Source organism: Balaenoptera physalus (assembly GCF_965194825.1).
Source record: "Balaenoptera physalus genome assembly, chromosome: 10".
In the NCBI taxonomy this organism is placed as follows: Eukaryota; Metazoa; Chordata; class Mammalia; order Artiodactyla; family Balaenopteridae; genus Balaenoptera; species Balaenoptera physalus.
In genome coordinates, this window is record NC_138889.1 from 74,740,390 (window position 1) to 74,761,905 (window position 21,516).

Genomic DNA, 21,516 nt, shown 5'->3' on the forward strand with positions numbered 1-21,516 from the left:
CCAAATGAGAATTAAGCCATATCCCAAGCAACCACACGATTGAGGACTCTTTGTTGCTGACACTGGAGACTATATTTACTTTCAACTCTCGTTTCTATGTCTGTAATTTGCTGATTGTATTTGGGCTGCAGGGAACAAATATTGCATTTGATAAGGCCTGCTGCCACTGAGGCAGGGCCACCTGTCTCGGCGATTTATGTGCCAACAAGTAACTGAGACAAGAGCGTTCCAATGAGAGGGCAGCAAATCTCAGGGTTTGTGTATAAACAAAGAGAAAAGAGAAGGCAAAGCTAACATTCAGATGAACTAATATTCTAAGTGTTGTTCTCACCATCTCTTTGACACATCCGCCCTTAGAGTTCTTAGGAGACTGGCATAAGAGTTTTGGGAAACATAGGAAGAAGAAGACGATGTGGACAAGTTGACAAGGGCTCTGGCTGGTGTCACTTCCCCCTAATATTAACAACTGGCTCCATGCTGCTGCGGTTTTATCAATGTGGAGTATTTGGGGGTCATCTAAGGTCAGACTGAACCTGAAGGTGACACTCCTGTGGACAAGAGAAGCAGTCTCTTCCCCCCTCTTTTGGGGCCAAATAAAGTTCAGCGGCTCAAAAGCCACTGAAGTCTAAATAAGCAAAAAGAGTCCTCAAAGTTTTTTTTTTTTTTTTAGGCTTTCTCAAGTTTATTTTTTTAAGGAATTGACACATTATAGAAGCATTTTCTAAAAGCGAAAAAATTGTGAAGTACAGTAAAGTTTTCATAAAATTTATTTCAAAGTTAATAGTCCTCACATTCTTGATTGAACAAGAAATCTACCCATCTTAGCCTAGCCAACTCCTATGCATCTGTCAAGGCCCCATTCAAATACCCTCTCCTCTATGAAGCTGTCATGATCACTGGCTGAGTTAGTCACTCCTTCTTCCCATAGTTCCTTGTATCTATTTCCGAGTAGTAGTATTTAACACATGGTATAAAAATATTTTATTTAGATTTCTCTCTCCTCCATTGGGTTTCACAATCCTTGGAGCCAGCAGTGATGGCTTGATAATAATAATCAATTTAGCATCATGATTGTAAATGCCCAGATTATGGAGTGAAAGAGACTTGGTTTCAAATCCTGACTCTGTCACTAACTAGCTGAGAGACCCTAGGAAAAGTTACTTAACCTCTTTGAGCCTCAAGTTCCTCATCTGTAGAATGGGGATTAAAATACCTATCTTATAAGTTGTATGGTTATGTGAATTATATCTCAATAAAACTGTTACAAAAAAACTTACCCTAAAGGGCTGTTTTAGGGATTAAATGAGGTAACACATGGATAACTTCTGCACACAGCCAGGCATGTATTAAGCAGTCAATAAATGGTTGTTATTATTGTTAATCCTCCTCATCGTAACCATTGCCTCTACACTCTCACAGCCTAATCCAGGTCTGGCACATGGTAGGGTTCAATAATCATTTGCTGAGTAAATCAGACAAACAGACTTGGAGTGTCTCATATTCCCGGCCAAAAGTACTCAGCTGATTAATTATATCTCTGGAAAAAATTCATATGACCCTCCTGAGGATTAAATGATATCTGCAATTTTGGAGCCCACGAGATGAATAACATTACACAAGGGAGAGTCGTAAATTAGTAGTCAGATCCCTAATTAGTAATTCCCTGCATCATTTTTGGACTGTCTGTTTGTGGTTAAAAGGTTATAATGATGTTCCTGCTGGGAAAATAAGACTCTGAATTTTATTAGAGGTGAAAAGTTTTCCGTTTCGTGACCATCTAAACCTAAGTGGCAGCAAAGAAACAGATGGAAGAATTAAGTACTCCACCCTCACCCCCAGAGTGGATGCTATTGCCCCAAGAAAGGAAAATAAACCCCAGAAAGATTTTCTGTCTCTGTTGTCCGACAAATTTCAGTCTGTAGCATCTTTAGAGCCGGAAAGGCCATTGGATATCAGCTAGTCCAATGGGTTTCAAATATTTTTAAGACATGGAACTCTTTTTTAAAAAGAAATTTTAATGGGCAAGTCTAACATATTAATAAAACTGGGGCAGCTTTTAATAAACTTTGGAATGGAGGGAGAAAAAGCCCTACATACGGAGGTTTCCCACTCTCCTCCCCCCAACAGCGCCACCAAAATGGCCCTGCTGAACATTGAGTGCTGTGAATATACAAAACTGAAGAAGATAGATTCGCGAAAAGTTATTTAGAGTCTGTTAAGATGACATGAACTAAAAGCTAACAAATAGAAGCTCTAGACACTGGATAAACACATGCACTTCCTGCAACTTTCTGAATGATGACATAACTGAGAGAGGTATTATGGTGATTATGGTATGGTGAAAAGAGCAGAGTGCCATAAATCCTCTAGGGGCACAAGCTTGCCTTCTAACGTTTCTGTTGACCAGATGCAGAGCATCTCCTAGAGGGGGATATTGCTAAGGGCTCTGTGCATGGTAAGGAGCTGCCCCGGTGCAGCCACAGATCACACACATCGGCCTCTTGCCCTTTCTCACCCGTGAGTGAAAACCTTGCAAAGGGTGCCCTGCTCTACCCCTGGGTGGCCTACCTTGGGCTGGAAGACGTGATTCTCCTTCCCGAGGTGGTCCACGATTCCAAAGATGCACAGTGGCCCAGCGAAGCCCAGCAGGTCAGCCAAGATGCGGAAAGTGCTGCTGAGGACCAGGCGCCTCCCGAAGGCATGGCAGAGGGCCTGCCAGATAGCCCGGGCACCCTGTGTGCTTTGCATGTCCTTCCGCTGCCCAGAGAGACCCATGGCCAGGTCAGAGTGGCTGAGGGCCCATTCACAGCAGGGCCCAGCCTCCCAGGGAGCTCCTGGCTCCTGCTGCCTGGGGAAACCCAGTGGCATCTGCTGCAAAAAGGTGAACTCCAGGAAGAAATTATGGAACCACCAAGCGTGTGGTTGTGTGGGTCCATACGGGGACCCAACATGGTCCAGATGGGGAAACTGAGGCCAGATGATGGATCAAGGTCACACAGCTGGTCAGGGACTACGTGGTGAGCATAGCACTGTAATGAGGGAGTAACATATGCCAGTCCAGTGCCACTGTGTCTGCCTCAGCGTCTCCCCTTGATGCTAGGGCAGAAGCAGCGAAGGAGCACTGGACTGGGAGTCAGGCAACTGGCTCTACTACCCACCAGCTGTGGGCCAGCTCTGGGGAGGTCACAGCCTTTCTCAGGTCCTCAGTTTCCTCATCAGTGATTTGGAGAGATGCCTGCCTGGCCCAAATCATAGAGTTATTGTAAGGATCAGGCTACTAATGCCCCTGCTCTCTAAATGGGTGAAAATTCCCACCTTTACAGTCACTGAGCTCCAAAAGGAAGAGCACAGGCCATGGGAAATCAGTACCTCCCTTCAGGGCCTCAGTTTCCCCACATGGACAATGAAACTGTTAGACCAGATGAGCTAAACTGTGAGGGTCATTCCAGCTGTGACTGTCCTATGAGTCTTTGGTCTTGGACTTGTCCCTGGTTCACTGTGTGACTTAGGGCAAGCCTCTTCCTCTCACTGGGACTCAGTTTCCCCACTGTCCCATCAAGGGTTTGACCTGATACTTTCTGATGTCCCCATCTGTGACTCTAAACCAGAGGACAGGGAATGGATGGTGTGGCCATGCCCCCACTGACCGCCTGGGCATCAAAGGCCTCGCAGAGCCGCTGGTAGTTGGTGAGGGCCCTCATGGCAATGGGCAGCTTTCCAATGGCTCGGAGATCAATGGGCTTCTTGTGGGCAGTCTTGATGAAGGCGTTCATCCACCAGTAGGTGCCTTTGGACAGCAGGTTCACGAAGGGCTGCAGGAAGCGCACCCCCAGGTCCTGAAGGTCCTCTGGGGGCTTCACTTCCCTCGGCATCTTGAAGAAGATGTATCTCTGTAGGGCACATGGGTCACTGGGGATGGGTAAGTGCAACTTCTCACCACCCTCCATTCTGCCTCAGCAAAGATCTGGAGTTGTGACATCCCACCCTTGACCTCTAATAGATGGGGCCATCGTTTGCCTATTCCCAGGAAAAGGATCCCCCAACTCCTCTTGGCTACCAGTGCCAGGGCCTCCTGACTCATAACTCTTCATCGAGGGCCCCTCTGAATCCCCTGGGGTGGGTTGGGCTGGGGAGGAGCAGCTCCCATATACCATCTTCTCCTACAATTCTGAAGATGCCATTGTGTTTCATGTAGGGTTTGCAGAATGTGGAGCCATGCAGACCTTGGTTTGAATCCTGCCTCCTCCGCTTACTAGCAAGGCGTCTTTGGACACATCTCATCTAAAGTGTCTCCTCATCTAAAAAGGGGATCATGTGAGGGTCAGTGGAGGTAGGGAATATAGAAGCCTCTATAGGCTGCAAATCACCAACTAAAGCAGAGGAGTCAGAGAATGCAGATTAAAATAGCACTTTTTGCTCATCAGACTGGCGCAAATTAGAAATGGCTATAGCCCCCCTTGCTGGTTGGAGAAAGGGAAAGCGCTTTCTGATTCATTGCTGGTAGGTTACAGCATTTCTGGAAGGTAATCTGCAGCATCAATTAACATTTAAAATACACAGACCCTTTGAGCCAGTAACTCCATTCCTTGGATTCTCTGACATAGAAATAAAAGCAGCAATACACAAAGATATAGGTATGTTGAATATGCCATTATTTATGAAGGTAAAAAGTTGGCAACAAAGTGAATGCCCATCAATAGGGTAATGGCTGAATAAATTATAGCTCATCCCCACTATGGAATATTATGCAGCCATTAAGGAAGCTAAATTAACCATATCAGACTTGGAGGGAGTCCCCAGGGGTATCTGTTAGATGAGAGAAGCAAGCTGTGAAAAACTATGTATAATATGATCCCATTTTTAGAAAACTAATATTGAAAGAAAAAAACAATACTTATATGTGTTGAGAAGAAATTCTTAACAGATACAAGTATGTGGTATTATATTAATAAAAGCAAAGAATGGAAGGACACATACTAGGCTGTTAATCTGGGTTACCTGGGGAGAGAGAGGTTAGGGGAGGGGAGGTTATGAATCTCAGAGAGGGAAAGGGAGCAAGCAAAAATGATAAAAAAACAAAAGACATGTATGTAGCCACATTTGCCACATTTACTCATTCATGTGTAACTATATGAATACATAAATAAGTCTCCCTGACCTCAAAAAGAAAAAAAAATCAAACAAACTCAGAGAAGCCAGTACCTGAAGCTTTTATTTCCTCTCTATGGGATTAAACCCAGAATCCTACAGCCTCAGCTGTCACTTCCTCTCCCCCTGGGAGCCTGGGGTAGAGGGCAGCTGAGCCGGATGGAATGTTCCTCCTGAAACTTTTCCCACTGGCCTCAACTCTCCTTTTGGGAGTAGGTAAAAGAAGCTGACTCCCTCTAGGGCTTGGCTAAGAAGAGGGTGGGGACCCACACCCAGGCACAGGAAACGGGTCAGAAGCCCCGCCCTGGCCCAGCTGTGTCCTCAGGTGGGTGGCAGCCCAGGAGTGGCCCGCTTACCCTCACCCTGATGACGTTGACCTCCACGAGGAGTAGCATCCCGTAGAGGATCACCAGCAGCCCCGTGAGGCAGAAGCGCAGCTGCGAGAAGCCGATGTCGTGGTCGTAGAACTTGACAAACTTGATAGTCTTGGTGATGAAGGCCAAGGTCCAGTAGACTAGCAGGGCTGCCGAGGAGAGACAAGAGAGCACGGAGGATGTGTGTGCACGTATTCATGTGTGTGTGTGCAACTGTGTGGAAGAGGACAGAAAATAAGTGTGTCAGGGAAGAGGTGTGTGTGTGGACAAGCAAGTGTTATGGGTGTGAGTATGCACATTTCTGAGTAAAGGGGTGTCCGTGCGTGTGAATATATGAGTGCATAATTTTGAGATGATTATGCATACATTAAAACATTCATGATAGGCATGTTCAAAAATAATAATCATCTTATAAGTCAAGGTGGTCAGCAAAATTTCCCTTTACAATAAATAAGAAGAAAAATAGTGGAATTATTTCTTGAATTTAACTAAGTTATAGGCACCATACCAAATAATAACTTTAATTATATTTATCTCATTTATTTCTTACATTAGCCTTGTGAAGGAAGTCCTGCCGTCATGCTCAGTTTAACAGACAAAGGAATCGAGGCTCAGAAAGGTTTGGTAACTGATCTAAGGTCACACAGCCATTAAGTGGACTAGCCTAGTGCCGGAGCCTGTGCATGTAGGCTCCACCCCACAATGGCTTCCCTGTGAATTCCCAAGCTGGGAAGATCTTAAAGGTCCTTCAATCTAGCCCTTTCATTTAACAGATGAGGAACCTGAGACCCAGAGAGAGGAGGTGACGTGCCCAAGCTCACTGCAAGTTAGTGACAGAGAGAGGGTGAGGGCCTAGGTCCCTGGCCCCCAAGTCCAGAGTCCACTGCGGCATGATGATGCTCCTCAGGGAGCCTGGGGAGTGGGGGATACAAAAGAATGAGTCACAGTCCTGAGAGGCAGTGTGTATAGTGGTTAGAGCCGGGCCTGCAGCCAGATACGCCTGGGCACAGATCCTCTGACTTAATAGCTATGTGACCTTGGGTAAGTCATTTAACCCATCTAGGCTTCAGTTTCTTCATCCATAAATGGGAATAATAATAGTACTACCTCAAAAGTCGTCATGAGCAACGTATGGAGAGCATTTAGCACAGTGAGCCTGGCACACAGTGGGTGCTCTTTGGATATCAGCTGTTAATATATTTGTCATCTCCAGATTTCAGACCTTGGACCCTAAACATCAGGAGCCATCTGTGGATTCTATCCTGTAAATTCCCACCCACCCCCATCCAAATCCACCAATAAACCACAGTCAGCTGGTGACAACAAAAGACAGCAGTAACTAAGTCCCCCTTTAGGGGGTGCTTTAGCACAGGCAGTCCTTCCCCAATTACTCCCTAGAGTCATATGCTCTGCGATATATGATACATATGATCTTACCTATGATATAAGGTCAGCCTAAATGCCTAGAGCTCCTCTCTAGAGGAATCACAGTGAGGGAAGGAGACTGTCACCCTGCCTTCATCCCTAGGTGGGCCAGGACATAAATGCCAGGGCATCTCTTGGGGACAAAAGCTGGGGTCTGTCTCAGCCTGGCTCTGGGCTGGGAACTAGGTTGAGACATTGAACTGGGGAGGGACAAATGCCACCTGAGTGACAGCATTAGGATAGAGGGCAGGAGCATCCGCTTCTGGTCCCAGCCCTCAAGACTGGGATGATGTCCCTCAGCTGGGTCAGGTCTCCAGGTCACAAGGAATAGGTGTGGACCTATACTCTCCCAACAGACTCTATCCCAGGGACCAGAACCTCTTCAGACCTTCGTGAGGGTTCCTCCCGGGGCCAAGACTTGAAAATATGTCTCAGATTGGTCTTGCCTCTAACACGTAACAGATATGGTTTGATTTGATCTTTATAAGAACACTATGCCTTAGGCAGGGACTTACTATTCCTGTTCAGATGGGGAAACTGAGGCTCAGAGAGCCTGAGTGTCTTGTCCAAGGTCACACAGGGAGTTAGTTGTGGACCCAGGACTAAGCCCAGGGGTTATTTCCACAGTCCCATCCTACAGTGCTGAGCCCTCAGCCTGTTGCCAGACACAGCAGCATTCGGTAAAAGCTTAGTGCATGTCTGAGAGAAAGGAGAAAGGAAAGAAAGTAGTAAAACACAGGGGCTGCTGGTGAGTTTTAAACTCTGAATTCCCATTACCTCTGCTTCTTCCCTCCCTTTCTTCTCCCTCACCCCCACATCCTACCTATTACCAAATTCTATTTTACCTCCTAATTATCTTGAATCCACTCACTTCTGTCCATCTGGGTGGCCACCTGGGTCAGGTCACCATCATGTCTCCCCTGGACCACCTTAAGAGCTTTCTCATGGTTTCCCCACTTCCCCTCTTGCCCTCCTCCAACCTAGCCTCCGTAGAGCAATACATTTAATCAAATATGATCTCAACACACCCATGTTCATAGCAGCATTATTTTTGATAGCCAAAAGGTGGAAGCAACCCAACTGCCCATTGATGGATGAATGAATAAACAAAATATGGTGTGTGTGTGTGTGTGTGTGTATATATATATATATATATATATACATATATATATATATATACACACACACACACACAATGGAATATCATTCAGCCTTAAAAAGGAAGAACATTCTGACATGTGCTACAACATGGGTGAAACCTGAGAATATAATAAGTTTAATGAACCAATCACAAATGGACAAAACAGTGTATGATTCCACTTATACGAGGTGCCTAACGTAGTCAGATTCATAGAGACAGAAAGTATTATCGAATGATGGTTTTGAGGGGTTGAGGGGAGTTATTGTTTAATGGGTGCAGTTATTGTTTAATGGGAAGATGAAAGAGTTTTGGAGATGGATGGTAGTGATAGTTACCCAACAATGCGAATGTATTGAGTGCCACTGAACTGTACACTTAAAAGTGGTTAAAATGGTAAGATTTATGTTATGCATATGTTAACACATACACACACACATCCCGATCCTCAATGGCTTCCCATCGCCCTTGGGATAAAGAATAACGCCTGTAGTGTGGCCTTCAAGGTCTTGCCCCACCTGCCACTCCAACCTTCAAAGTTCAGCTCCCTTCTGTTCTCTGCACTTCAGCTGCTGTTTTTTGCCCAGACTTCCTAATGCGCTTTGCATCTTCTGCCTCTGGGCCTTTACACATGCTGCTCCTTCTGCCTGGAGCATTCCCCTGTCCCTTCTCACCGTTAGTTCCTACCTATCCTGCAGTTCTCAGCTCAAACATGACTTTCTCACAGAACACCTTCTGATCTCACCTGGGTCCAGGAACAAGGTTACTTCGCAGGACAATGTAAGCCGCATCATGGGTCACCTTTCTGCAGGACTCCAGACCTGTGACCGGACAGTAGCTTCCTCAAAGGGCCAACTATTCCCCTAATACCCGCTGCCCTGCAGCTCATGGGGTGCATCCTCTTCCCTTTTCCCTGTTCTAGAATTTCTGGCTTTGTGGAGAGCAAAGCTCTACCAAAGGGGGGAGTTAGTCTTTGTTCCTTGGAGAAGGACTGGTCCATCCATGGGTGGTCATTTGTGCTTTGCGGAGATAATATTATGCACTTTCTGGAGAATGAGAAAATGAACTCGCCAGATGCCTAGACAGGGTGTTTCCAGGGGCACCGGTCAGCCAGGCCTCGTGGTTAATGAGAGGTCTCTGTGCATGAGGAGCTGCTTCAGACACTGGCGCGGGAGGCTCTCCGAAGCCTGTATTTAACACCTCTCCACCTGCTGCCCCCTAGTCCCTCAACCACACTCACTGGGGGGTCCCTGGGGTGGGGGCATCACCAGGGTGATCCTGATGGAGCCAGCTCCCACCTTACACAGGAAGGTAGACCTGTGATTAGCTTGGGAAACATCCTCTACCCACTCATGACACCGTGCTGTCTCTGGCTTAGCACAGAGAGTTCCAGACTCCAGATGTCAATTAGATGCTATGATTCCTAAAAATCATAGTCTGACTTAATGACACATGGTCTGACCACAGCCTAACAGTCAGATGTACAGCCCCGGCCTTAGACATGCAGACTGAGCCCCACACAGAGGCAGATCTGTGGATTTATACCTCTGGCCTAAGCACAGTCTGAGGACCCTTAAACACACAGTCTCAGCCTTTTTAAGAGCCTGCTTGGGTGCCAGACTCCTGGGACCTAAACCTGGCTCTGAGGACTTCCCTGGTGGTCCCGTGGTTTAGAATCCACCTTCCAATGCAGGGGATGCGGGTTCGATCCCTGGTCAGGGAACTAAGATCCCACATGCCGTGGGGCAACTAAGCCCGTGCGCCACAACTGGAGGGCTCGCGCACCACAACTACTGAGCCCGTGCACCACAACTAGAAAGAAGCCCGCGTGCTGCAATGAAGAGCCCACACGCCGCAATGAAAGATCCTGCATGCCACAACTAAGACCCAGTGCAAGCAAATAAGCAAATAAATATTAAAAAAAAAACCCAAAAAAACTTGGCTCTGGCCCTTGACTAGCTGGGGAGACTAGCGCAAACCACTTAACTACTGAGCCTCGGTCTCCTGATCTATAAAAGGGAAATAATAATGGTACCTACCTCACAGAGTTGTAAGGATTAAATGAGTTAATATATGTAAAATGCTTAGGATCATGCCTGACACATAGCAGGTGCTAAATGAGCGTTCACTGTTATTATTCGTAACCTCTCTGAGTTTCAGTGTTCACATCTGTAAAATGGGGATAGCAACAGTACAAGAGGGAGAGTGTGGGGGTTAAGTGAGATAATGCATGGAGGAAGCTTAGCACTGAGCCTGGCACACAGTACACACTCAGTAAATGTCAACAGCCATCACCGTTGTTTCTGACTGGGATCCCGGCCACATGGTGTCAGAAGGTCTAAGCGGGCACTCCTAAACGTTGGCAAACCACAGGCTCTGGTCCTGGGCCCCTTCTCTTTCCTCCAGGTTACCTCATTTGGGCTCAAGATGTCACCTATAAAGCCATGACTATCTTAGACCTCCTCTGGAACACCCAGCTTGTTTATCTAACTGACTGCCTGACACTTGAGCTGGCTGTTTCAAACTCAACTGTGGCCTAAACACCCCAACTCCTGCTCCTTTGCCATGTCAGTTACTAATACCACTGTTCACCCATGTACTCTGGCCCAAAGCCTAGGAGTCTTCCTTGTTCCTCTCCTGGCCCCTGACCCCATCTCCTACCATTCTTCCCCTTGCTCATTTGCCTTCGCCCATACTAGCCTCTTTGCCACGTTTGTTCCTATCAGAAGGCCCTTGCGCTTGCTGTGCCATTTGCACGGAAACATCTACCCCCGAATGTCTGCATGCTCGCCCTTATCAGAGACCTCCTCTGAGCATCCTACACAGACAGCAGCACGGCCTTCACTCTCTACCCCTTACCCGGCTCTACGTTCTTCACAGCATCCTCACTGCTTATTTGTTTGCTTGTCTGTTCACTGTCTTTGCTTGTACGTCTCCTCCACCAGACTGGAAGCTCCACAATGGCAAGAATTTTTCTTCTCTAATTCTGAACCTCTAGCACTTAGAACGGTACCTGGCACATAGTAAGTCCTCAGCAAACATTATCTGAAGGAACAAATGGAAGTCCCTATCCCTCCCCGTTTCCCACTCCTCCCCTTTCCCTACCAATCAGCAGCTTGGGGAAGTTGGAGGTCTCAATGTTGTGATAGTAGATCACAGAGGTGACAGCAGCCATGAACGCCATCCCGGCCGGCATGTACAGGTGGAGATGGCGGGACTCGGTCACCCTGAGATAAGGGCAAGAGAGACAGAGAGAGAGAGAGGGAGAGAGAGAGAGAGAAAATGTAGATGAGCTGCGTCGTACCCTAACAGAGTAACCCAGGCCTCGTGCTTAGGGCACAGCACACAGTGGGGCCTCCAGAACACACATGCCATAGAGTTCCATACCATATGCTGGCAGCTCTGCCCAGCCCATACCCCAAACACGCCTGTTAACTAAGGGGCCCAGGCGTTCACACAGACATGCTATGAGAGCTCGGTGTTCAGGCTTTGAAATTCATGGCCTTCTCTCTCTGGGTTCACGCTTACAGAATCTGGCGTAGGGGAGCTGACCTTGGCAGTCGCAGCTGCAAAGCTTCTGGCTTGGAACCAGCTTATCCCCCTACAGAGGCCTCAGTAGGTGGGCTCTGGTCTGGTGATAAGGCCCATAGGGAGCCAGAGCTCCCTCCCAGAACTCAGCTTCCCCACAACTGGTGAGGAGGCTCAGCTTGACTGGTCCTGATCATGCCCTTCCAAGGCTCCCTTCTATAGAAAGCAAAACTCAACGGCACAGGTGATGTGGCCTCAAGCCTTTTTTCCAGCACTGCCCAGCCTGCTCTTTCTAGTGAAGCTACGGTTAGGAACCCCTCCATTCCCAGGAGGCCTCCTCCAGTCTTCTGCTTCAGCGCTGCCCTTGCTTGCGCTGCTCCTTCTATCCAGTGTGCAAAGAGTCCCTGCCCTCGAGAAGCTGACAGTTCGGAAGGAAGCAACCATGCTCAGAGCTAACCGTCGGACTAGGCAGTCTAGGGAAGTGGTATTGCAGATGGACAGAAGGCTGAGAGCACACAGGGGAGGGTGGGCAAGCAGGGAATGCTTCACAGAGGAGGTGGCACAAGGCTGAACTTTGAAGGATGAGCAGGAGTTCAACAGAGAAGGTGGGGGGCATGAAGAGAGCCATGTTGGGACCCCAAGCGGTCTGGTGGGACTAGGATATAGCATAGAGGCAGCGTGTTTCCCTTCTTCCTCGCTAGAAGAACCACAAGTTTGCTCCAGCAGCAATGCGCCCAGCCCCAGGGAATGGATGGTGATTGGTTCAAGCAGCCATGCAATTGCACACTTCTTTGTCAGTGATCGGTTTAAGAGTGGCCGTATAACCCAATTCTGGTCAATGAGATGTAAGGAATGTCTGTAGAAGATGATCTCCTGCATAAAGAAGAGGCCTGTGGGCAACATGCTCCCTTTTTCCTTGCTTAGTTGATGCCTGGAGTTGGGCAGCCATCTTGTAACCATAAGAGAAGATATGGTGGACACACAGAGTATGGTATAGAAAGATGTGGAGAAGCTGGGTTCCTGATGCCATTACTAAGCCACCACACCAACTAAAAAAGGTGGCCTCCAGATTTCTTGTTAAATGAGACTGTACACGTTGATATTCTTGAAGCTTGATTAGTGGATAGTCTCAGTGCAAGGTCTTCGCACTGTTACAGGAGGTACAAGGCAGTCACTAGTGGGGGCACTGGAAACAACCAACACCCTGTCCAGGAGGTCTTCAAAACTCTTGCCTCTGTACTCCTTGAAATAATTTTGAAAAACTCTGTACTCCTGCATACATTTTTAAGTGACATCTAAAATGTTATTTCATAAGTTTAAGTACATTCATTTTTTTTGCAGTAGAAGGCAGAAATGATAAACATTTTATAAGATGAAATAAGACAGTGAATAACCATAACTGAAATAAGTATTTTATGACAAGACTTAAATAGATTTAGGCTGCTTTACTGAATAATATACACTGACTTAGGTAAGAAATTAGGTAAAAGTTTTATATATGGCTTTTTTCCAGTGTATGGTGGTCTGGGAAAAACATTCTATATTTAAAAAAAATTTCTAAATAACCTATACTGCTTTGGTTGTTGTGAATTCAGAGCATCACAGAGAAATAATACTTAAAGGAAGACAAGAAGCCCTACAGGTTAGATGCCTTAATTAATCACTAAATGAGGCTTACCTTAAACTAAACTCAAGTTTAAAGGCCACAGTTTTAATGGCCCCCCTCTCTCATCTGCCCCATACACTTCCGGCAAGTCTGCCAACCCAGGACAGGGACTGTGGCTTCTCTTCATGTCTGTTCCCCTTCCCATCCTCCTTCATGCTCCCCTGCCCAGGGATGTAGGCCACAGATGGAAACCAGCAAATACCAGATAAGTGCCTATTGAGGAGCTGACCTGCTCTCTGGGGAGGAGATGGCGATTTGCACTGAGCTGGAGAGGTTTGGGATACAGGTGCTGCCCCACACAGGAGGGGCTGCTGGACAGCCAGCAGGACGGAGTCCCCAACCGTATTCTACCCAGTCTCCCACATTCTGGGAATATACTAGCTGCCCAGGGCTCTGCCACTCTGCACTCTGCACCCCGTCTATGCTCTAATTTCATCCTCCACTGCCCTATGAAGCAGGCAAGGCAGGGATTATGATGCTCATTTCACAGGTAGAGAAAGTGAGACCCAGAAGGGCTGGGTGACTTGTCCAAAGTCCCACAGCTGGTACGTGGCACAGCAGAAATGCTAGCAAAGACCCAGGTCTACCTTCTCTGCAGGAAGGGTATTTTCCCCTCTGTCGCTTTGTTCATTACAGCCCGGTGTGGTGCGTATATTCTGGCCGGAGGGCTCACAAGGCATCCCTCCCGTCTCTAGCATCTGTGCTGCTTTGGAAGGGGTGTTGGGATGGAAGGCGGGAGGCAGACTTGTCACCTGCTAGTTAGTTATGTGGCGGTATGCATTCTGGTCCTGCTCATCTGAGGGCTTTGATAGTCAGGAGGAGGCCCAAGGCAAGCAGTTACCACAGCGATTACTGCTGAAGCCAGGATGCAGGGACATTGGGAGTGGGAGGGGGAGGGAGTGTGTGTGTTGGTGGGGTGAGGACCCCATCCTCCTGCCATGCATCTGCAGGAGCCAGGGCTGGCAGGAGCGGAATCTGGGCATACTCTGATTCCAGCTCAGAGGGACTGGACCTCAAGTACTTAAGCCAAATGTCCACCACCCTCCACCACCCCGTCACCCAGGCAGTCACTGAGCCTTGCCGATCCTTCCATTCTTCCTTAGTGAGATGGCTGCTTCATGTCCTCCTCATCTGCACCCCCAACTGCTGACACACCGCTTTTGGCTGCAGGTATCTCTCACCTAGACTACTGCAATCACTCCTCAGTGCTGTTTCTACCTCCAGCCTCTCCCTGCTTCCATCCTGCCCTCGAGTTCCCACCTAAAAGTGCTGCGCTGATTACATCTCTTCTCTTCCAAACTGCCTACAAAATTCAACCCAAACACTCAGCCTGGCATGTGAAGCCTTCCTGCAGATGCCCCCAGTTTCCAAATCTCAGCCTCCATCGCTCCCACGTGTTTCATGCTTCAGCCCCGCTGCACTGCTGCACTGCTCCCACCCTGCCTGCTTCCCCTCCCACCCCTCCCCACTCGCCCGTGGTACCTTTCTCACGACTCCCCACTGGCCTTCCCTCTCTGGAACTCCTCTGCCTGTCAGAACCCTAGTCATCCTTCCAGATTCTGCTCAGAAGTCCCCTCAACCATGAAGCTTGCCCAACTCTGCCTTCCTTTATCCTCCCACAGTACTTACTTGTAACGTTATTTCATTTATTCTCTTAAGGAGTCACTAAGGGTCTATGGAGCTGTCTCATGTGCCTTGCACTGTGAATACAAAGATGAATGAAATGCAGATTCCAACTCTGAGGCCTTTCTGATTTAGGGGGGAGACAGTTTGCAAATAGATATAGATGTTAACATACAGTATGATCTGTGCTGTGGCAGAGGTGTGAAGAGTATGCTGTGAGGCCCAGAGGCAAGGTGGGCATGGGGAGAAGGCCCTTAGGAATGAGGCTAGAGAGAGGGAGGGCCGACTGTGAGGAACCTGGATGCCAGGCTGAGGACTTAGGACCTTGTAAACAACCGGGAGCCAAGGAAAGATCTTAAGCAAGAGTGATTTTTTTTCCCTCCAAGAAGGTAACCCCAGCAGCTTGTGGGAGAGGCTGGGCATATCCACTCTAATAGGCTCTAGGATTATTTCACCAGGTCTTGGTGTGCAGATCTGGGTTCCCTCCACCCTGCTGCACTGAGAGCAGGGCCTGGTTCTCACTGTCCAGTGCCTGGCACAGAGAGCCTGGCACACAGATGTTGGGTAAACAGTTGCTGGATTTATTAGCAAATGAAACGATATTGGCTCATGGAATGCAGCTGAGCTGGGGTCTCCCTGGGCCTTTTAGGAAGCACCCTTGAGTAGACCCGCTCTCCTGGGTCCTCTGACAGTCACTCACCCATCAGACAGGATGCCCTCCGCGATCTCACACACCAGGACGAAGAGCAGCATGAAGGTCAGGATCCAGCGCAGGTTGTGCCCCGGGAAGTGGAGCCATGTGCTGTGGTGGATGTGCACCTTGGAGCTCTGACTGCCCCATCCTGCAAGGAGAGACAGGAAGAGGTGGGAAGCCTGGCTCACCTGGAGGAGGTTTCGTGAACCCCAGGGGGGTGCTTAGGCATTGGGTCCATGGTGGGGATGAGGAGTGTACCCATGACAATGCCCCAGTCTGGTACACATGAACTAAATGTCCTTGCATGAAACCCCGGACCCACAGAGGCCCACATGTGCAGGTACCCATTTTATATGCGGACTTCTTGTGTGACAAATAACCGCATAAATAAACCATTTGGTTGAGAGCAACAGTGTAAATGCTGGTGCAATTTTTGATACACATGTGAGCATAAGCTTCCTTCCTATTTCTAGTTGTCTTTGTCAACAACTAGCAACTTTTTGCTTCTGCAGCATCCTCCTCTTTTTAATTTTGTAGCAATTTTTCCTTTCTTTTCAAAAGCTGTATATGAATCTTAAGATTTGCCTTTTTTTCTTAATTAGAGCAAATTAACCCGTTTTGGGGGAGGCAGGGAACACCCTATGAGTTGACAGAGCTAGCTAGCTTGGGAAATTCGAGGTCTTGGAGAGAGATAAAGGGGACCTTAGGAAAGAGGCACACACGACTGTCTGGGCGGTGACGCCGAACTCTGCAGAGGGCTTTCAAACAGGGGCGCTGGTGGCCTCCGTCCGGGTCTCTGCTAAGTCGGATCGGCTCTGCCCCGAGCCCGAGAAATTGCGCTCCGGAGACGCGCGCGCCGCGGTGGGGTTAGCTGGGGAAGCGGAGCCTCTTCTCGATCGGGGCGAGTGGAAGCCCAGGATTGCCGGAGGCTACCGACCACTGTCGGGCTCAGCCCCTGGGAAGCACAGGGCTCGCAGGGCCCCCAGCCCAGCCTCTGAGGCGCAGGCTGCACTCCTCCCTGGGCCCAGCTGCGGCTGACGAGAAGGGTGCCTTGGGGGAGGGGTGGCCCGGCTCCCTACACAGCGCCTCTGAGGTTACAGCCCGACCCCCTCCCGACCTTTCCAGCGCGTACAGAGACCCCTGCTTTCCCCTTTCTCCACCCCAGCTCTGGCCCTGCGGTGGCAAAACTTGGGGGTCCCCTGGGTCAGGAGCTTCCGTTGTGGTGCGTGCGGTTTCAGGGACACCCCGGGAGTGAGGGCTGTGCGGGTGTGCGAGCGCCGGCACCGCGGGGCATAACACAGAGCAGGGGACCCCAAGAGGGAGGCGAGCGGCGGTCGCCTGGCCGCAAGGGGACGCGGAGCGCTGCGGCGCGCAGCGCCTCCTCCTCCTCCTCCCTCCCGACCTCCGTCCTCCCCTCCTCCGCTGCTCGCCCCGCGCGCTCACCGATGAAGAGGATTGGGAAGGTGATGAAGAGCAGGAAGACGTGCGGCACCACGTTGAGCGCGTCCACGAAGCAACCGTTGTTGAGGACGCCCTGGTCCACCCGGTAGGCGGCCGAGTGGTTCTCGCTGCCGCAGAAGGCCAGGGGCATGGCGGCGCGGGCTCGCGCTCGGGCTCCAACTGCGGCTGGCTCCACGCGCCTCCCGCGCTCTGTCCCCGGTAGCTCCACCGCCCGGCCCGGCCGTCAGGCCCCAGCCCCCACCCCGCGGGCCCCGCCCCGTCGGCGCTCCGGCTCTCCCACCCCGCCCCGCTCCTCTACCTGCGGGGCCTGGGGGGCGGCGGGGAGCCCGACCCGCCGGGCCGCGCTGGGGCAGAGTTCCAGCTGTGGCGGCCCGCACGATGCGCTGGGGGCCGCCTTGTGAGTGCCCTGCCGCGCGCGTGCGCTGGGGAAGAAGGGAAGACAGGCTGGGTGGGTGGGCATGCTCGAGTCTGGATGGGAGGGTGAGTGGTGCAGAAGAGAGGAGGAGGGTCCTCGCGGCTCCGGAGTGGGCGCGGTCGGAGTCTCGAGTGTGACCTCCCTGCCCGGGGTCTGAGCTGTGAGCTCACCTGGGCCTGGCTCTTGTGGGTATAGTTAGAGCGGAGGGTCCTGGTGGGGCAGTGTGGGACAAGCCCCACCCCATATGAATAGGAAAAGCATTCAAAAAGATTACCTAGCGGGGAGCTTCGAAGGTTTTCGAAAGTGGTTCCAAGCGGGGGACGTTCATAGGTGCTTTACAGCGTATCCCTCGCTTTCACAAACGGAATCTTCCGATACTCCTGCTAAGTACAGGTTAATTGCTCCCATTTTTCTGGTGAGGAAACTAAGGCTCCGGGAGGTTACATGACTGACCCAAGGTCTCACTGCCAACAAGTAGGGAAGCATAACTTGAACTCAGCTCATCGAATTTCAACCCGCACTCCCCAGCCCCCATCTACCTCAGGCATGCGTCTATTACATTATTGAAACCTCCAGCGACTGGCAGGTGAATGGATAGAACAGATCACGGCCCAAGGTTGAAAAAGAGGTGCTTGTGGAATTATATCCAGTGAAGGCAATGGAAGGCAGCCAAGAGGGGTGGAAAGAGATAGTGTCAGATACCCTAGGCTGTATCCTTAACCTGACACAGACAGGCTTAAGGAGTTCAAGAACCTGGTGAAATCGTAAAGACAATATTATGCCTTCCTATACTTTTTGGAGAAATTCTCACAGGTCTGTGACCAAAAATGTTTACGTCCTATGAAGAAAGAAGACAAAAGGGGATTTGGGGTTAGATTTTAGAAGAAATTTCTGAGTTAGGGATATGGAGCATAAATGCATCTGTTCTCAGGAGGAGCTAGGGGGTCATCAAGGAAGCTCTCTTCAGCCCTTTTCCCTATGAGCTTCACTGAGGCTGTTCTGAGGCTGCTTTGAGGCTCGAAGCCTTTACAAGACACTGTCAGGCAAGGACTCAGCTTTGCCTTAGGACTTGAGAGAGGCCAGGGCAGAACCAGGAACCAGAGCAGAGGGTAGGTGGGGCTGAGTGAAGAGCTTGGGGAGGGCAGGAGCTCAGGGTTCAAAGTCCTCAGACAGTCTCCAACTTTTTGGGTATCTCTCTGAGGCCAAAAGATGTTTCCTGCAGTATCAGCCAAAATAGTGAAAACTTGGTGGCTGTAAATGTCCCGTACCAATGGCAGGAGTTAATTAATCTGGGTGAATGCAGCCACTGAAAAAGTGATTGCTGAGTCTATGTAGTCAAGTGGGAAAAGCTTATGAGACAATGTCAGGTGATAAAGGAAGGAACAAAATTGTGTGTTTCCTTTGATTACAGCCATATTAAATATGTATGTTTGAATGCAAGCCCACGGGGGAAGCTCAGACTTGGAAATGGCTGTTACATTAGGGTGGTGCATAGTATACATTAGCTACCGTTGCTGTGTTTATAATTACTGTTATTACCATTCTCTTTCTGTAAGAACGAAACAACTGAGGTTCAAAGAGATGAGATGGGGAATTCCCTGATGGTCCAGTGGTTAGGGCTCTGCACTTTCACTGCTGCCGAGGGCACAGGTTTGATCACTGGTTGGGGAACTAAGATCCCACAAGCCTCGAAGCACGGCAAAAAGACAAAACAAAAAAAACTAAACAAAGAGATGAGATGTGCCCTTGGCCACCTAACAAAATTGCTTTTAGGTTTTTGTTTTCAGCTCCAAGTTTTTTTTTCAAACTTTCTGTTGCCATTTTGTTTTTGTAGTTATAATTTTAGTTTTTCACACTTTCAGCAGTGCTGTTTTTCCTTTCAGTGGTAGGTATATATATATATTTAAAGTCCTCAGTCCTGGCTCCACCACTACTAGTTGTGTCATGTAGGACAAGTTACCATTCTGTGCTTCAATTTCCTCTTTTCTAAACGGGGAAGATAGTAATACAGACCCCAGAGGATTAAAATGAAGTCACAGTTATAAATGTGCTGTGTAAGCCTGGAAGATGGTCCTGGCTACCTCATCCTCTGGGTGCCCACCCATGGGACCCCCTCAATCAATCATGGTTATCTAGTGGTCTTTCCCTTCCTTGGCACTCAGCACACAGTGCCTGGCACATCCCACACACTTGCCTCTTCTGGGCCATTTGAAATAAACAAAAAGCCTGGTCCAACCCAAGCTGGACCCAGGTGTAAAGGACAATTAAGGGATCACCAACTGGGACTAAGAGGAGGCTGGAGGGGGGCACCACGTTTGCCATCTCTAGCACAAACCTACTGCGTGACTGTGGGCAAATTCCACCTTTTCCTACACCTAGCTTTCCAGTGAGGATATCCATCACCCTGCCCATCATGTGGGTGTTATCTCGAAAAGTGTGGAGTCAGGTGCATAAAGAGGCATGAAAGGACTCCTGCTGAACGTGGATTGTGATCTTGGAAACACCCAAATGTTCATCAATAGAGGGCTGGTTAAAATAAAACTAACACACGAACAAACAACATGATAATTCCATAATGTGGAGTACTGTGAGGCAAATACAGAGAGTAAAGTAGGGTTATGTACACAGACACGGAAAGATGTCCAAGACATAGATGTAGAGCAGTCAGTGAAGCATGAAACCATTTTATTTCTGCAACAGAAACAGACGCAGAGCTACAATGTCTCTGTGGGGAGGCGCTGGATCTCAGTCACGCTTTCGCATCTCCAAAGTTGCTTGCTCGCTTCTGCTGCAGGGAGATGGAAGAAGGATTCACTTTGGGAGCAGGCTTGGAGCGAGGGTATTCCCCTTTGAAAAGTCTCAGCCTTCCTCAGAGCAGAATGGAAAACCTGGGAAGGATTTCACGGACCTGGATTGTTGCGCTCCCGGGCCCACTAGGTGAGTGTGGCCGCAGGCAGGGCCCCTCCCCTCCTTTGTGCAGGGAAAGGAAAGCTTGGCGCAAGGCTTCAAAAAAGTCCCTTCTAGCTCTTCTAGCAAATTCCAGGTGGAGAACAGACAACTGGTGTATCAGAGAGAGAGTTCTTGAGATCAGGAGACTGTGCTCAGCCTCCCTACCTGCCTGTTAGTCACTCCTTAAAGGGACGCTGAGGGTACTGAGGATTTTACTGCCTCTCAGTCTTCATCTCCTGAGGAGGGCGTGCAGCCCCCAAAGGACAGACTTTTGGGGAAACCTGCACATCTGTGCATTAGGCCTCTTCTCTGTGTTAGAAGCCAAAGGAAATACCCAGTCATGGCGTCAGTCACTGGCATTAATCAGGGAGCCAGATGGGAGGACCTGAGTGTGAGGGGGTCCTGCTGAGTGGGGCCTCACCTGTGGGTGAAGTAGGCTCACAAATGACCTGGCAGTGATTTGCTTTGGAGACAACTTCCATCAGTGATGGAGGGGAATGATTGCCTGTGAGCTGCATGGGGATCCCATAAGGTGCGCTGGCCTGCCCCTCTCCCCACCCGAGGCCACACTGCAGCAGGATCCCCATCTGGGCTCAGACAAGGAGGATGCCTCTCTCTGGCACAGCCTGGCCCCTGACAGGTGCCTCTGGCAGGTACAGCACAGACTCAGCTCTCTGGGCCTGGAGGGCCCTGCCAGAGCAGGAGCTGAGGCCAGGCAGGGGTGGGGTGGGGGGGTGCTGCTGGTACACCTGTCTTCCCTTCAGCTTCTTCCCTCCCCCCCACCCCAGAGGGACCTCAGCTCCTGTCACCTGAGGAGAGGATCCTGGAGCCAGCTCTATGCTCAGGAAGTTCAGGTCCCAGCTCTACCCTGACCAGCCATGTGACCTTGGGCAAGTCAGCCTCTCTGATCCTCAAAGAGGAAGAATAAGCCCTCTCTCATGGATCAAATGTGTGAGAAAGCCTGGCAAACAATAGACCTCATATCAAGCTTTCCAATTCTCAAATCAGCTGAGGGCTTCTTATCCAAAGATAAGACACTGATCAAGACACTGATCCTCCCCCTGCTAGTTTTATTAAATGTAATTGACATAGAAC

At 49.5% G+C, this 21,516-nt stretch overlaps 1 protein-coding gene across 8 annotated transcripts in view; it reads right to left on the bottom strand.

Moving 5' to 3' along the window:
* The window catches only part of ABCC8 (ATP binding cassette subfamily C member 8), a 76,027-nt gene extending 58,671 nt beyond the window's left edge, over positions 1-17,356 (bottom strand). The window contains exons 1-6 of one of the 8 annotated variants that reach the window (XR_014267913.1): positions 17,040-17,348; positions 15,603-15,744; positions 11,191-11,312; positions 5,505-5,671; positions 3,648-3,890; positions 2,569-2,757 (exon numbers count right to left, since the gene is read on the bottom strand). Coding sequence is in view for 5 of the 8 variants with exons in the window: in XM_082476512.1 (XP_082332638.1) it covers positions 2,569-2,757; positions 3,648-3,890; positions 5,505-5,671; positions 11,191-11,312; positions 15,603-15,744; positions 17,040-17,187 (1,011 nt within the window). In the remaining 3 variants the exon portion in view is untranslated. Of the gene's footprint in view, positions 1-2,568; positions 2,758-3,647; positions 3,891-5,504; positions 5,672-11,190; positions 11,313-15,602; positions 16,667-17,039 lie in introns of those variants that run through there. The other 7 variants (XR_014267914.1, XR_014267915.1, XM_082476512.1 and 4 more) reach the window with 7 other exon arrangements.
* Between the last annotated feature and the right edge of the window lie 4,160 nt (positions 17,357-21,516).